Consider the following 16,236-nt stretch of genomic DNA (forward strand, 5'->3'; position numbering starts at 1 on the left):
CAATAAAAATTTTAAAAGTGTATAATTTTAAATGAAAATCCATTATATTATTTAAATATACATTTCTAATGCATATATAATTTATTATAACAAGATTACAGTAAAATGAAATATTACTAACATTTTACTCGTAAGTACTGACATCAAAAAACGTAAATATTTTAAAAATTCTCGATGTAAAATACTTGAAGAATAATATACTACATTGTGTCAGATCTGGAAAAGTAACCATTGATACCATTATTACATTAAAGTTTTTTGTACAATTGAGATTAACTGGAAAAAATAGGTCTTAAAGTTTTTAACTGTAATTTATATTCTATAATTACAATAGTAAATTCTCCGGTAATATTTCTCTTTACCTCTGTCTCTATATTGTGTTATCAGCTTTAGGAAAAATTGAGAAAATCAAAGAAAGAACCACAGGAATGAATATCAATGCATGAAATGCTGTTTCCAATGTGATAAGAAATACAATTTTCATAAATATAATTGAAGCGTACATATCTCTATATACAAATAAAATTCCTAAAATGGTTGACAGAGATCCTTGACATATTGGATAGCCTATACGATACAGACTGTCTTTCATTCTTTCATTGGGGGTTTGGTACGGAGAACAAATATACGCGTAAGATATGTGAGCCGGATAATTGACGCAGAATCCGACACATAATATCAGACTCATCATAGATAAAATGTCCATGTTTATATCCCAAAGAGACATGTATCCTAAAGTTTCTACAATGGTAGATGTTACCGATATTGCAACCAAAACAGCAACGACAATGTTTGGTATGATAACCACGAAAAGAATCATAACCAAAAATGAAGTGATCCAAAATAAATCCTGAATTGTACGTCCAATTATTATTCCTTGTTCGTACACAGATGCGATTGCTGCATAAACAAGAACAGGAAAATCAATTTCGTCAGCAATTTTCCACAGAGTTTTTAACACTTCCATTTCAGCTGCTTGACTTAACGTATCATTTACAAGGATGTGAAATCTGCTACTTATAATATCGGATCCATCAGAATTGAAGACGATATCATCGGAGAATTGTTCCGCTGGTTTAAATTTTAGGAAAACATTGCGAAGTGCATCAAAAAAATCTTCTTTAACCGACATGTTGTATCCCCGTAATAAATATTTTGCTAGCGGATGATTTTGGAATTCTTTATAATATTTTAACCAAGAAACTGTTAATCGGGAATCTGCAATGTATGGAAGACTTTCGAATTTGTTGAGTAGTTCATCCACTGATTTCTGTACATTTAAATCTGAATAATCAAGTGTGCTGTTAATGATTATTTGATAAGGAAACGTATAACGGCCGAAACTGTTATAATATATTTTAATACCCTGTGTTATTACCGATTCTTCTGGATATAACTTAGTAAATTCTATACCGTGTTTTATAGTTAAGGCTCCCCATATTCCAAATGATAAATTCATAAAGTAAACGATGATAACTGTTATCTTCATTACCTTCATTGATAGAATTTTCCCCAACTTATCCCTAAAACATGACATTGTTGGCTCGTCAGTAGACATTTTTTCCTCTGTAGAAGAATGTTCGATATCTTCTGAAAATAAAAGTTAGTCATTTAGAATATATATACAACTTCTTACTCAAAAACAAATTTAAGAATCATGTTTAGTTAGTTTTTAAATCATTTTGTGTAACAATAATTAGCTGGAAAATAATTAATAAATAAAAGATATCAGCAAAACAGAGAAATGGAAACTGTCCAGTCATTTCATCAAATCACGTAAGAGAATACAAAACAATTACTTTTTTGTATTATATTTTTCGCCATGATTTTTTATGTTAACGAAAGACTGTTTTTTTTTCTTAAATTAAAACAGAAAATAACCGCTAACGAAAGAGGCAAGAGAGGAAAGGAGAAGGAAAATCAGCAGTTAGAAAGGATGGATTCTTCTCAGTGGCTTACGTAAGGTTAATACTACCTCTTCGTTTAACGTTCACGTGGAGGTTTTCGGCTACAAAGTCATGTGTCTAAAAAAACCTGATTTGTAACATACATTAAAAAGTAGTAAAGCCACAAATAATTTACAAAGAGCAGAATTTAATGCTCGACGATAAAATAAATACTTAAACTATATGATACCAATAAATGTACTTTTAACGGTATATAAAACTTGGAATTCGATTAACAAGCCAGGAAATACAGTCAAAAACGTTAATCCCTTATTATATGAAATTTCGCATTAAAGTGTCACATGAGTTTAGACGACTCATCAAAGACAACTCTGTGTATACTAGTTATATAACAAAACATTTTAAGTCTGCAATACTGTCAACAGAAAATTGATTATATATAATACTTCTGTTGTCATGTCAATTATAAAATGTGTAACTCAGAACAAGATATGTTGTGAGTACTGAATTTCTTCTAATATTACGTATGCAAGAACACGGCAAGTTAACAGTGTGTTGGTGTTATTTTTAATATTATTTAAATGTAAATAAACTCGAGAGGTGTACTTACGGTACCTAATTTACATACTGTACAGACGATAGCTCGCCTAAACTCTCCGTAGCGTGGCGCTAGACGGCGGAAAGTATATATATAATTATAATAAAGTTACAATAAATAAAGTTAATATATAATTATATATACAGTACCTAATTTATATATAATTTATATATAATTATATGTACAGACGATACTAAACTCAATTTACCCGCCTAAACTGTCCGTAGCGTGGCGCTGGACGGCGGAAAGTAGTTCGGCTGCCCGATGACGTTTTACGTAATTATAGCAGTTTTTCTACCGTTGTTTACGGATACCGCGACAATTTTTTCGCCGTCTTATAGGAATCGTAATTATAGGAACCCGTCTTATAGGGAGATCTACTGTATACTCCTATTAAAAGCTGTGTTAGATACTAATCCAATAATTTCTCTGAATGGAAACTGATGAATTATACCAAATGCTTTTATTTGTCATCTGTGGTAAAGTAAATGATTTAACTTTAAAATTGGTATTTTAATTACTTTTTTATTCAAAGCTTCTTCATGACCAATTATAATATTGGAAAAACATCATTATTTCTGGAAAGTAATAAAGCTTTTTGAATTTTTTTTTACTACAAAATAGAAACGTTGGAAAAATACGATCAATTTGTTTCTTATACTGTTTGTTATACTGTTACTTATACTAAACCTTTTGAAATAATTTTTAACAATGGCAAATATATATCATTTACATGATATGCTGAAATAATATCACAAAGTATATAAATTTCATTACAGCAGAGCGTTGTAAATCCGAAAGTCGGTTATCCGTAACGTCGGTTATCCGAAAGAAATCTAATCGGCAAATTTAAATTTTCGCTAGTGTTGTGGCGCTCTAATCTTTGGCTATATCTTGGGCTACTCCAATATTATTTTAGTTGAAATGTGTGTTTTAGCTGGCAGCACTGGCACTTTTGTGTGGTGTTTTTCTGAGGACTGCGTGTCGTGCTGAATCGAACGTTTTTGATACCAGATTAATTTCTAAAGTATAATTTTTTTTTGTTTTTATATTTTTCAATATATTTATTCTGTTTGTACAAGATAAAAAAAATAATTTTTAACGATAAAATAGCCACGATTATTATTTTTAAAAATTTACGTTAGGCTTAGCATCGACAAAAATTCAACGCGAAGCGACACGCAACGGAGAAAAATTCCAACATGAGATTGGTTAATATATTTTTTCGTACATAATCGGTTATCCGAAAAATAAGTTATCCGAACGACCCCAGTCCCCAATTGATTCGGATAAACGACGCTCTACTGTATTTCAAGCAGATAAATCTATAGAATATCCACTAATATATTCTGTTTCAATAAATTTTTTATTAGTAAAACCTAATATAGCTCTTAATACATTTTCAAATTTTTATTTTTATATTTTTAGCTAAATTTAATTTTACTTGTCTATTAAATAACAATATATATTTAATATCCAATAATTCTTTCAACGATCTTTTTTGTGTATGATACAATCCCATAGGTATTGTTTTCAGCTGTTTTTTATAACAATATTACACTCAGATTTTGTTCTAATTTTTTTCTAGTAGTAAAAAAGTGATCATCTAATTTAATGCCGATGGTCGACAGTTAAATATCATACTTTAGATATACAGTCGACTTCCTATAACGTGGGTTCCTATAACGGAGATTCCTATAACGTGGCGAAAAAATGCGACAGTATTCGCATAAGGACGCTAAAAGCGACTCGTAAAACGTCGTCGCCGACTCGTGTCGCGACAGGATTGGTCGAATCTGGACCAATAGTAGACGAGCAGCCGAACTACTTACACGCTACAGGGAGTTTAGTCAAGTAAGTTGAGTTTACTATCATCTGTGCAGTATTATATATAAATTAAGTACTATATATTAATTATATATTAACTTAATTTATTTTAACTTTATTATAATTATATATATACTTTCTGCCGTCCAGCACCACGCTATGGAGAGTTTAGGGGAGTAAGTTGAGTTTACTATCGTCTGTACAGTATGTAAATTAGGTACCGTAAGTCTAATACAGCTGTAATTTTATACATTTCTTGTGAAAGAAACATTTCTTATTCAACGGCCATAAAGATTATTTAAATTAATGACGTCTCCAAAGTTCAACGAAGTTTTCGCAGAAAAATAACTTTTCAGAAATCGCGGCCGCCGTTTGGTGCGCTGCTCCGCGACGAAAACAAGCTTAAGCAATGGCGACGTCGAACGGTGCACACTCGGTAAGTAATCCTGCAATTTTTTGTTTATAGCATAGTTTATACGGATTATTCCCAAAAAATTATACATGTTTTGGAAATGTTGAGTCGAATTAGTCTAGAATCGGTTAATTTTATGGAAGAAAACCTTTCAAACAGCCGTAGTCCGTGAACTTGACACGTGTCGGGCTGCGATTGGCTCATGTATTTAAGGATTCCTACAATGTGAAATTCTTATAAAGTGGAACGTATCTACGCGTTATAGGGGGGTCTACTGTATTTAAAATATTTAATATTCTGTAATCTTTTATTAAATAAATTTCATAATTATCATTTTTCAATAAGTCAAGATCTGAATTATTTTAGTTATTAAATTTTATAAATATTTAATTAGTTATATTAAACCAAGATTTGAAATAATACATATATAACAAATTCCCATTTTCCAATTATAGGTGATAACAGTTTTGTAATGCGATGTGATGGAGTATTAGATGAAAATACATTCAAACTTGAATTACTTGGTAGAGTAATATAAAATTCAGATTTCATTTCAACCATAATGCTTTAATAATATATAAACTCTAAATATTTCCAGAATATTAAACAATTATACATACTGATAATGTTTTATATATTAAATTCCCACAAAAATTAAGTTTCTGCAAATCATTTTCCATTAATTAACAGAACAGTTAAACGAAATAATGCATCATATACACAACATACTTACTCCTCATACTTTGCCAATAATCACTCTCTACAATGTCGTATGGCATACAAATTATGAAAAATCCCATATTCTATATATATACAATTTAAAAAGTTTAATGAACTTACCGAAAATAACACGAAGTGCTTTTTGTCGTTGTTTCTCTTCACTGCGTCCTGATAATGCCATGCACCCTGCAAAAAACGTTATCTGATACAAAAACGTAAACACTATGCTGGTTGCAGAATAATAACAAAACATTCTTATAAGAGGGAAAGGTGACATCATTCCAATGCAATAGGAAAATAGGTTCGTCAATGATGTTAACGTTATAGAAATTCCTGCTTCACCCAATGTTTCTTCCATACGTTTGTGTACTTTATGCTTGGGGTTTGATATTCTCCAACACGCTAACAATACGAAGGCATCGTCGATCTCTGTCACTACAACAGAAAATCTTTATTAATTGAAGAAATCACAATCGAAAAGAGAACAAATATAAAAGCGTAAGTAATCACTTACCGAGAACTAAAAATGGAATGGTGATGTTCCAAATACTATTCTGTACACCGACAACCGACATGAATCCGAAAGATGTGATTACGGCCAGACCAGCCGATACGACACTTGCAACACCTAGAAGAGGCTTGCTTTTTGCCCAATTGTTGCTCATACACGTAACAGCAGTAAAAACAGAAATAAATGCAACCAGTGCCGCTATCATCGGTTTTATATTATTCTTTAATTGCACATTTCGCTCTTCTATTGACCAGGTGTAATCAATAAAACACAGAACATGTTTAAATTGATAAATTCTTATTCGATTATAAACTTCTGTTCGCCATCTTTCTATGACATTTTGTTTTTTCTCGTCGCTCTCGTCTGTGAAATACGTTAATCTGATAGCATTTACTGTTTGAATCACATCGTTCTCATCTTCGATTACACCCCCAAAGTTGAGAGAATTAATTTGATAAGAGTATGTCAGTGGATCTATGTCGATCGGATACTTTAATTTCTTTTTTCTCTGCACTATATTATCAATATCGGGCAATATTTCGATAATCGGATTTTCAAAACACTTTTCGCCTACACGTCCACAAATATCTGAATATCCAATGTTTACACCTTCATAATTAATTGTTATATTTTTAATTAGTCGATCCGCCAAACTTATTTCTAGTAGCACATCTTTTTCGAGCATGTCACCACCACCTTTCTTTGTAAATATCACAAACACACATTTTGGTATGTTTGTATATCTTGTCGGATCAAAGAATTTCGATGTGTTAAAAGGAAACGTTTCCTCAACGAACTTCTTAGTATTATAGACTTTTCCTGAATCTGCGAATGTCAGTTGGATTGTGCTTGAGATTGTGTTTATATTGAATACGAATGCTGAGAATGTCGCTGTTATTAAAATAGGAATAAGAATAAAGCAGTACGGATAAAGTCCGATTAATCTTCCTAATTTTCGAAAAAGGATCGACAATTGTTTCCTCACACAGTCAATTTTCATGTTTCTATTTTTATTAATAGCAACAAGATATTACTTTGCCTATAAAAAAAAAAGAAAATTGAACATTATTGAAATAAATTCAATTAAATGATTGACTAAAATTTAGATTTTGTATTTGAAAAGTTTTATTTTAACCTAGATTGAATATATTAAGAATTCGTTCTTATACAGTTTGAAAGTGAAAGCTATTAATTATTGTTTCTCTACACATGGTTTGTGAATTTTTTTTATTACATAGCATATATTAATTCATTTTGTACTTTGAGAATAAGCTATAAATAAATATACAATACTACACATTATTTACATTTTCAAATTATTATTAATTAACGAATGCCCAAAGTACGTTTCATATATAATCTTCTGACATTTCATCACTAACAAACATTTTTTACTTTTGATTTATTATTTAGATTTTATAAGTAACGTTAAAATTCCTGTAAACCATTCACTTTTCAGTCGTTGTCTCTGAGTTTAAATACTAGATATGATTAGTGATATTTTCACTTATGAAACGAACTGTAGTTCTCTTGTACAACATGAATATACAGCAAACACTTAAGAATATTATCAGTGATCTTATTTTCCTTTTTTTAAATAATACAACGTTAATTATAACAACAAATAAGCAGCTATAACAAAATATACAGCTTAATACGACTACTAAATTTGATGTTAATTTCTTGGGTAAATTTTTTGGTGTTTTCTGAGTTTGGAGTCACCGTTTAGAGACATACGTGGTACTTCATATTTATTTATAATCGCTTTTAAACTATTTAAATCGTTTTTCATCTAAATTGAGACAGATTATTTCTAGGGAGTTTAGTTTAACACATAACATTATGTTTCTTTTGTTTCTCACTTGTTTTTAATATGAAAAGAAAACAACGAAGAACTTTACAAAATCTATTTTAAACTTAAACAACGAAAAAACTTAAAACACAAAATACATTGTTTCTGATAATAAAAAAATTCTTTTGCTTTATTTTTTCACATAAAAAAGTAAAGCAATTTTTTTTTCTCTCTCTCTCTCCTTAATAACAATTATTCACTCTGCTCTAAAGCACCAAGCATGAAGGTTGTTCTTAAATCAAATTAACGTGTAAATTTATCACATATTGATAAATAAGAACATTTCAATATTACATAGTATATTGTGACTGAACCATTAGGCTTACCATTTAACAATAAAATAATGACGATTCTCATATTGCTGTTAATTGATATAGTTTAATTATATTAGTTAAGGTACTTTGGGATATTTGTAATGTTCTTGATGATATGATAGAAAAATTAAATAAATTCAAAGTAAAATAAATTCGAAGAAGAAAATTAAGACGAATCATATTTCTTAAAAAATTATATTCCAAAATGCATTAGTGCTTTGCACGAAATCTTATAATAAAAATAAAATAGAACCCAAAGTATACTGAATTACCACTACTACTTAAAAATAAAGTAGTAAACTTTTTCATATAGACTCATCATCGAATCTTAAGTGGCATAAATGCATACTAGATGTTTTGTCTAAGAGCAAGAGTGAGTAAGTTCAATACTAAACCTACTTCACAAACAAGATTAGAAATTAAACAATTCACAAAATTCATTAAATTAAAGATTTGAGTATGTAGAATCTTTATACCTTTGATGAATTTCTATTTTAAATTGCAAATTCTCTCAATTTAACATCTTAAATATCGCATTTGTTCGTTGCACACCTTCATGTTCTGTGTATGGGAAAGATGCTACTAAACTTCGAATGTGGTTAAAAAAGTTTTCTTTCAGTAAATTTTTAACTAAAAGATACAAATGGTAGTGGTCATCTAAAATCTGTTGACAAAGAAAAACTGCAGGAAGAAATTGTTAGAATGACGAATAACAACAATACAGTATATAAAACACTAAAAGCATTCAACCCTAACACAAAAGCAAGAGATAACTGATTGTGTTCATAATTCGAACACGTTTTATTTACTGTGCATGCAATTTAAACTTTAAAGCATCGTTCGAACTTTGCAACAAATTTTTGCTGAATTTTGCATTCCAAATCTACAGCATGAAAAAGAAGGCTTCTTTAATGTATGAGGTACCAGTGTATTTTTAAAATAAGCTTTACCCCATAATTTTATATTTATTTAAATAAGACGCACAGTGTTATTAAGATAAGCGAACTGCCATACCTGAAAAGGCCAAGTGTGCCTGTTCCAATGTAGAAGTAAACCTTAGATGATTGTCAAGCTTCAAAATATTGTTGTCGTATTATGGCCAGTGTTTGTATCAATCTGTAAAAAAAATAACTCAGTATTGGTTTTTAAACATCATAATACAATATCACAATATAAAATCTTCTAAAATAATCTCTTCTAGTAGAGTCTTCATTAGCAAAATTTTACTTAATCCAAGGTAAAATGCACAACTGAATCACGATACCTGAATGGGGTCTATAAATTACAAAATTGTAATGACATAATGCGACAATATGAATTTTTATAATTGTAACAAATTTTGAATTTCTGTCGTCGATTTATATTCTCATTTAAAATTAAACCTCAAAAAAAACGATCAATTCTTTATTGTGACATGGTCACAATGCGAGACTGCAATTTTTAGTTATATTTTTAATTAAATTAATTTATTTAATTAAAAATATTTGCACTCTACATGAAAATTAGTGGTTTGCCCCTGTACATTATACTTTTCCTGTTAACGATAGCGTGGTGTCTGTCATATATCTAACTCCTTTCAAAAGGAAACTCTGTTAAAATAACGTGACTTTCAGTTTTTTTCAGAACCTCTCCTATAGTCAATTGGGGTCTTCCGTCCTGCACTTTCTCATATCTGGTCAACAGTCATCTACCTAACATGGCTCTCGAGATTAAGGAAGGACAGGCAGATACACAAACAGACAACAACAAGAATGTGTATATATATAATTTTTTTTAAATTGCAACCAAATTATATTATTGTTATAATTTAAAAGTTACTTAAGTAAGTAGACTGTGTCAGTATCGTCATGCTTCAAAGTATAACTGCAGCTACGAATATTTAATTAAAATGCCTTAATGTCCTTCACTTCTATAATATATAAATTTTTCGTCTACAAAATTTATATATTATACCAAATATTTTCATGTTAGCTTTTAAAATTCCAAGTATTTTCGATTTGAATAACAAATAATACGAAAGTAAATTAATTATTGAATATAGTATTTTCGATACGTGAAATACAATTTTATTACACAATGCTGACTGGAGAACTAGACAGTTGGATGAAGTTGTGAAACCAGTTAACTAATACTAAAAGGAAATAAATGTACCAGTATAACATAAAGTTTCTTGGAAATATTCAAATGTGACTTTTACAAATTAGTTTTATACATAAAGAACAATTAATGAATTCCCAGGAAAATTGAAAGTTGCTTATAGCATGTGAATTTTTATCTGGAAATCTTTATTAGCTTATTCTTAATTAATAATTCTTTTGAGATTTTCTGATTAGAGCTAGTTTACCTTGCAATTGGAAAATTACACCTTATACCTATACAAGAATATATTGCATGTAAAATTTGTTGTTCCCCTGGGCACATTGTTATTAATTGCACTTTTTCATCGATAATATATTGTTTGTATGACTTAGCACAAAACAGACAAGTGTAACCTTGGTTATTTAATTGTAAAATTTTTTTTTGTAAGATATAATCTAAATTTAATAATAAATTCCGAAAAATAAATATAATAATTCTTTGAAACTACCATAATTAATCTTAACATGATAAATTATTATGACATCGCCATAATGCCGGACTGCAATTTTTAATCTTATCTTTAATTTATTAAATTTAAAATACAGTCGATTCCGTTTAATTGGGACACATTGTGACTAATTTACTTTGCTTCAATTAAACTGCTGCCTGATTAACCGATGGCCTAGTAAAACGGAATCAACAATATATGCTCTCTGTTTTAAATTACTAGTGTCTTGCCCCTATACATCAAACTTTTCGTATTAGAAGTAGAGTCGTGTCGGTCATATATCTAACTCCCTTCAGTAAAAAAGAATTGAATTGAAAGAATTAGATTTTCGGTTTGCAACAAACAATCCTGTATAGTTAATTTGTCTGCTGAGATTATGGTTTCCACATCCGATCTCGGCATTTATCTATCTAACTCCGTTCTCAAAATTTAGGAGTATCCTTTCATATTTCATACCTTATATCAAAGAGTCAATCGATTTAACCAAACATTAAAATATATTCACAAGTTAATAAATATAAGATTAATTTAAATACACACTTACTTTACATGAAGTGTTAACTTTTATTAACCTTTCAACATTGGAATAATCAGGTATGGTTGTGCTACCCCTTAGTAGTAGAGAATAAACGTGCAAAATTTTTACAGTATTTTTCCACGCGTTTTTTTCTTATTGTTGTTTTGAAAAAAGATTTTGTAAACAGTTACGTCTAGTAAAGCAAAGTCTTTTTTTATTGTTAGATAATTCATTTTTTATGTGAATTTTTTTCGCGGTAGTTTTTGGCTAGTTTTTGGCGATACCCCAAAAGAATTTTACTTATATATACATTCTTCACCACTTCCACACAATCTCCCGAGAGGTATGTCTTTCACTGCTGAGTGGTTAACCTTGGCACCTTTTGCTGAATTTAACTCGACTGAATCCAGAATTAGTTCTGTTACCATCAATATTAGTATTTTCAATACGTTGAAGAGAAATTTGCACATCAATTTTAAATGTTAAGAATTGAATTCAGTTTGTACAGTAGAGCATCGATTATCCAACTCCCGATTAAAGTCAATACTACATTCGATAATTAATTTACTTTTCGTATTATTTGTTATTTAGATCGAAAATACAGAATAGCATCGATTATCTGACCCCCGATTAACCGTCACCTCGTTTAACCGACCGCGTTCTAGTCGGCAAATTCAAATGTCTACTAGTGATGTGGCGCTACAATATTTGGCTATGTCTTGGCTACTTTAATATTATTTTTACGTGTTTTAGCTGGCAACACTGAATCCACCATGAAAGGGAGCCAGTATTTAAACGAGGCTTAATTTTCTAATTTTTAAGATACAATAGCGACGATTATTATTTTTAAAAAAATTGATAGGCTTAACATAGAGGAAAATTCAACGCGAAGTAGGTTAATAGCGATATACTAATATACTAATTACATGGGATATAATGATGTACTACACTAATAATGGATTTTTTCATACTTTTCGGTTATCCGACTTTTCAATTATCCGACCAACCCCAGTCCTCAATTGAGTCGGATAATCGATGCTCTACTGTAAAATGTATTGATATTGAAAGGAAACGAATTTTAACTTATCAATTTTCAACCAGGAAAACTTTACAATTTCGACATACAAAACAAGACATTAAATTCTATTGATAAGAATCTCATACTGGTCATTTTTCAGTCGTGTGACTGCATTTCTGAAATAAATTACTAAATTATTTTAGTAAAGGTTATATTTTTCTGACGTTTCGTGTTTAACATTAAATAAATTCAATTTAAATTTTCAAAATTGTACAACACTTACAGACAAGGGAATAATTCAGATAAAGTATTTTTATAACAGTCAATAGAAATATTTCTGAATATTTATCAGAAAAATAACTTAAGAATATAAAATTAAGAAGACAAGAATAAATTTTAAACATTATATAATTAAATCACTTACTCGGCTTTTTTCTATGTAGCAGAGAGAAAGGAAGGTGATCGGACAAAATACGACTCCCACTGATTGGACTCAGGAGACTTTGAAACATCGAGAAATGTAGACGAAAATTTCGGTGATTTTTCTGTATGTATGGACGATACTGTATATGTTGCGTAGACACGATTTTGTTCACCCTCTTATCCTTAATATATCTATATATTTGGAGACAGAAATGTATATTAAATAATATAAACAATAGTTGTGGCTACTAAACTTTACGGTCGTTATATTCTATAAACAATTTCGAGAAAGATCGATAATAATCTACTCCTAAAAAGTTCGAATGTTCTGTAGTACCAACTATTCTACATGTTAAATGTATGTAACAAAGTACCACGTGACATTCAAATCTACTTTTTATTAACGAAATAAACTCTCTTTATTTAAAACTTGCCAAACTGGTTTTGAATACTTCTCGTTGCAAATAAATTAATTAATTTCCTTATTCAAATTAGCAGAATTCGATATCTTTTACCATTAAATAATAATTAAAAACAAAGCAGAAATTTTGTCAATAATTAATAAATAAGTTTTTTGTGTACGAATAGAATTATTTGTTTATTTATTAATATTAAACACTATAACAATAGAGAAAGTTTAGTAAATAACTTCTGTGTTTTCTTTATCCGAAAGCAATAAAACAATAGAATGCTGAGTGTTTATAATAAATCAACGTTTTTATAGTGAACATAATATTTTTCTAATGTAATGTGTAAAGATTATGTTTATCATATAAGCAGAAATAATGCTAATCTGTTATTGATGGCTGTTTATTTGGCTAAAACAACAACGCTTAAAAACACTACTAAGTAATCTGTTATTCAGGTTTAAAGTAGTTTACTTGATTAAGTTTTGTATTAATAATTATATGATTTTTTATTATTACATGCCGGCTCTGTTATATATAACAGAAAGAGAGCACAGCGACCGTCCAAAATAACGACCTTCAAGATTTTTACATTTTACGACTTGGGGGAATCTTAAAACGTGGAGAAATGACAAAAAATAATAACAAAAATAATAATTCCGGAAATATTTCTGTATGTAACGATGTCAGTGTGCATAGAGACTACGAATTTGTACATCCTCTTTGATGCTTAATAACTTATGTGCTACTCGAGATATGACATCGACCTTTTTTATATCCTACTCGACCTTTATCCATCAAAATTTAAAAGCATCACTCATCTTAATACACAAATTTTTCCACAAGATTTCGAAAGATTTTTTCCATTTTATAATAATTAGTAGTGTAAAATGTTTTCTAAAATAACCAAAAGCATAACCAATAACACCGCATTTAATTGTTTTCAAGAAAAGGTACGTAACTCATTACTGGATATTTTTTCTAAAGAAAGCAGCCTCACAATTCGCTAAAGATTCTGACATTTCTAAACAAGCTGATTTAAATGTAATATTAATTAAGGAAACTTTTGAATATAAAAAGATAATTATCGAACACCAGGAAATAATTTCCAAAAACACGATCCGTGCTTGAATTCATTTTAGTCAAGAGAATGGTTTTCTTTTTAACAAATATTGCGTTTTTCCGTGATAAAACATAATTATATTCCATGTGAAAACAATTATAATTTAGCCAGAAACAAGGTTATCTAATCTGATAATAAACTAACTGCAATAAACATTAGCGCACAAAGAAGGAAGTTTTCTTTTACTTCATTTTACCCTGTGGGCACTAAGATACTCTCTTTTTCAGTTAATTTTTAAGAAATAAATAAAATATTCAATTACTTAAATATTTTATTTTTTCGTAATAAAGAGATAAATTCACTTCGCTATAAACATAAAAATAATGAATTGGAAATCAATTACGAAGCTCTAAATTTTTCCAGTAGTGGCATTAAAACGAGTAGTCTTTATGTTAATCAATTAAACCAGTGATGGGCAAACTTTTTAAAGAGCGGGCCAAAGGAAAAGAAGAAAACTTTAGGCGGGCCAATATAATTTTAACTTAGCGCTGCATCTGAAAATCCAGGTGGCGCTATAAAAACATGTGCAGGCCGTCCGCCATATTTCTTTTTCTCTCTTTCGGCTACGCTACGCACGACGAGTGGATGTTCTGTACCGAAGCATGCTTGTAACCGATCGAGCTTTTACTCAATAAGTGTAAAACAAAATTTTGTACATGATTGTAAATAAACTTTCATGGTGAGATATAAAGCTTCGGTTATTTTATATAATCAACGAACACTCAAGTTAAGTGGTGCATCAACCACCACAGCCTGTATTCTTTTTTACTCGTCAGATTAGGAATAATGTCGCGCGGGCCGGATAGAACATTTCAGGGGCCGCATCTGGCCCGCGGGCCGTAGTTTGCCCATCACTGAATTAAACGATGTGCTTCTTGTAACGTTATTAACTTCATTATGTCACTAAGGCTCTGTCATTTCGTAATGTTTGCAAAATCTAGTGTTAAGAGGCTTTGCAGACGGTTTAATTTTACAACTGGCATCAGCCCGTAGACATGGAGAATTTTGGTCACAAATATCTCAGTCCATAAATCAAATTAAAAAATTCTTCTTACGTCACAATATCGGCTTTGACATTTAAGAATAAACTATGTTTAATGATGGAGCACTTGGCTTAAACTGCGATTACAGACAAAACACTTTCTTACTTATTAATAGCTTCTTTCAATAATACTTTATGGTTATAATAATTAAAGTTTCCTTGTTGAATACAGTCCTTAGGTGTAACTAATAAGCAAACTGTAAGCGAATTTGTAAATGTACTAAGCAAGAGAATAGGAAAGGGATTTTCCAGAAAATTTTGCTTGAAGAACTTTCACTGAAAAAAGCTTTATAGGAAACTACACTAAAAAAAACCTCACAAAGAAATCGCAGTAATTTCTTTCAGACTCAAATCTTTTGTACAAAAGTAGTTTATTGATGTGAAAAATGTTGAAAATGTAAGAAACAGAGTTTTTCGAAAAATAAAGTCAATTTACACGAAAAATTGTTTTGGTAAAATAAAAAAGAACCGAGATTTAAATATAATTTTTCTCACTATTCAATTGAAGTATCGTGCATATCATATCATCAACGATCGATAATATAAGTCGACCCCCCTACAACCTTGTTGATTATTCCGTTTTATATGAATTCCATGTTGTACGAGTCACTTAGATTTTACAAATATGTGTGCCGGGCTGTGAACGGCTCACGTATTTGTAAAATCTAAGTGACTCGTACAACATACAATTTATATAAAACGGAATAATCAACAATGTTATAGGGGGTCAACTATACTTGACAATACAAAAGATTTTTATAGATTAAAACGTAACTTTTATTCTAAAATTGTCAACGTGGATTTATCGGATTAATAGGACTATTACACTAGTGTAATAGATTTTTTTTCGAAACTCTGTCTTTTATATTTTCATGCAATTGCTTTTTTGTCTACAGTTTTTTTGTAAAATAATAGTACTTTTTCTTATGTTCTCTTATTCAAAATTTTGTTAAATTTCCTATAAAACTCTTTATATCA

At 29.8% G+C, this 16,236-nt stretch overlaps 1 protein-coding gene across 1 annotated transcript; it reads right to left on the minus strand.

The window, feature by feature from the left end:
- Positions 1-370: 370 nt before the first annotated feature.
- LOC111619823 (patched domain-containing protein 3-like) lies at positions 371-6,660 on the minus strand. Its single transcript, XM_023361645.1, has 4 exons — positions 5,979-6,660; positions 5,807-5,899; positions 5,585-5,650; positions 371-1,590 (listed from the first exon to the last, which is right to left on the minus strand). Exons 1-4 carry the CDS (start codon positions 6,658-6,660, stop codon positions 371-373), a joined length of 2,061 nt encoding a protein of 686 aa, XP_023217413.1.
- Positions 6,661-16,236: the final 9,576 nt, after the last annotated feature.

Source organism: Centruroides sculpturatus, unplaced genomic scaffold (assembly GCF_000671375.1).
Source record: "Centruroides sculpturatus isolate CEXI.00-Female unplaced genomic scaffold, Cexi_2.0 scaffold44, whole genome shotgun sequence".
Taxonomy (NCBI): domain Eukaryota; kingdom Metazoa; phylum Arthropoda; class Arachnida; order Scorpiones; family Buthidae; genus Centruroides; species Centruroides sculpturatus.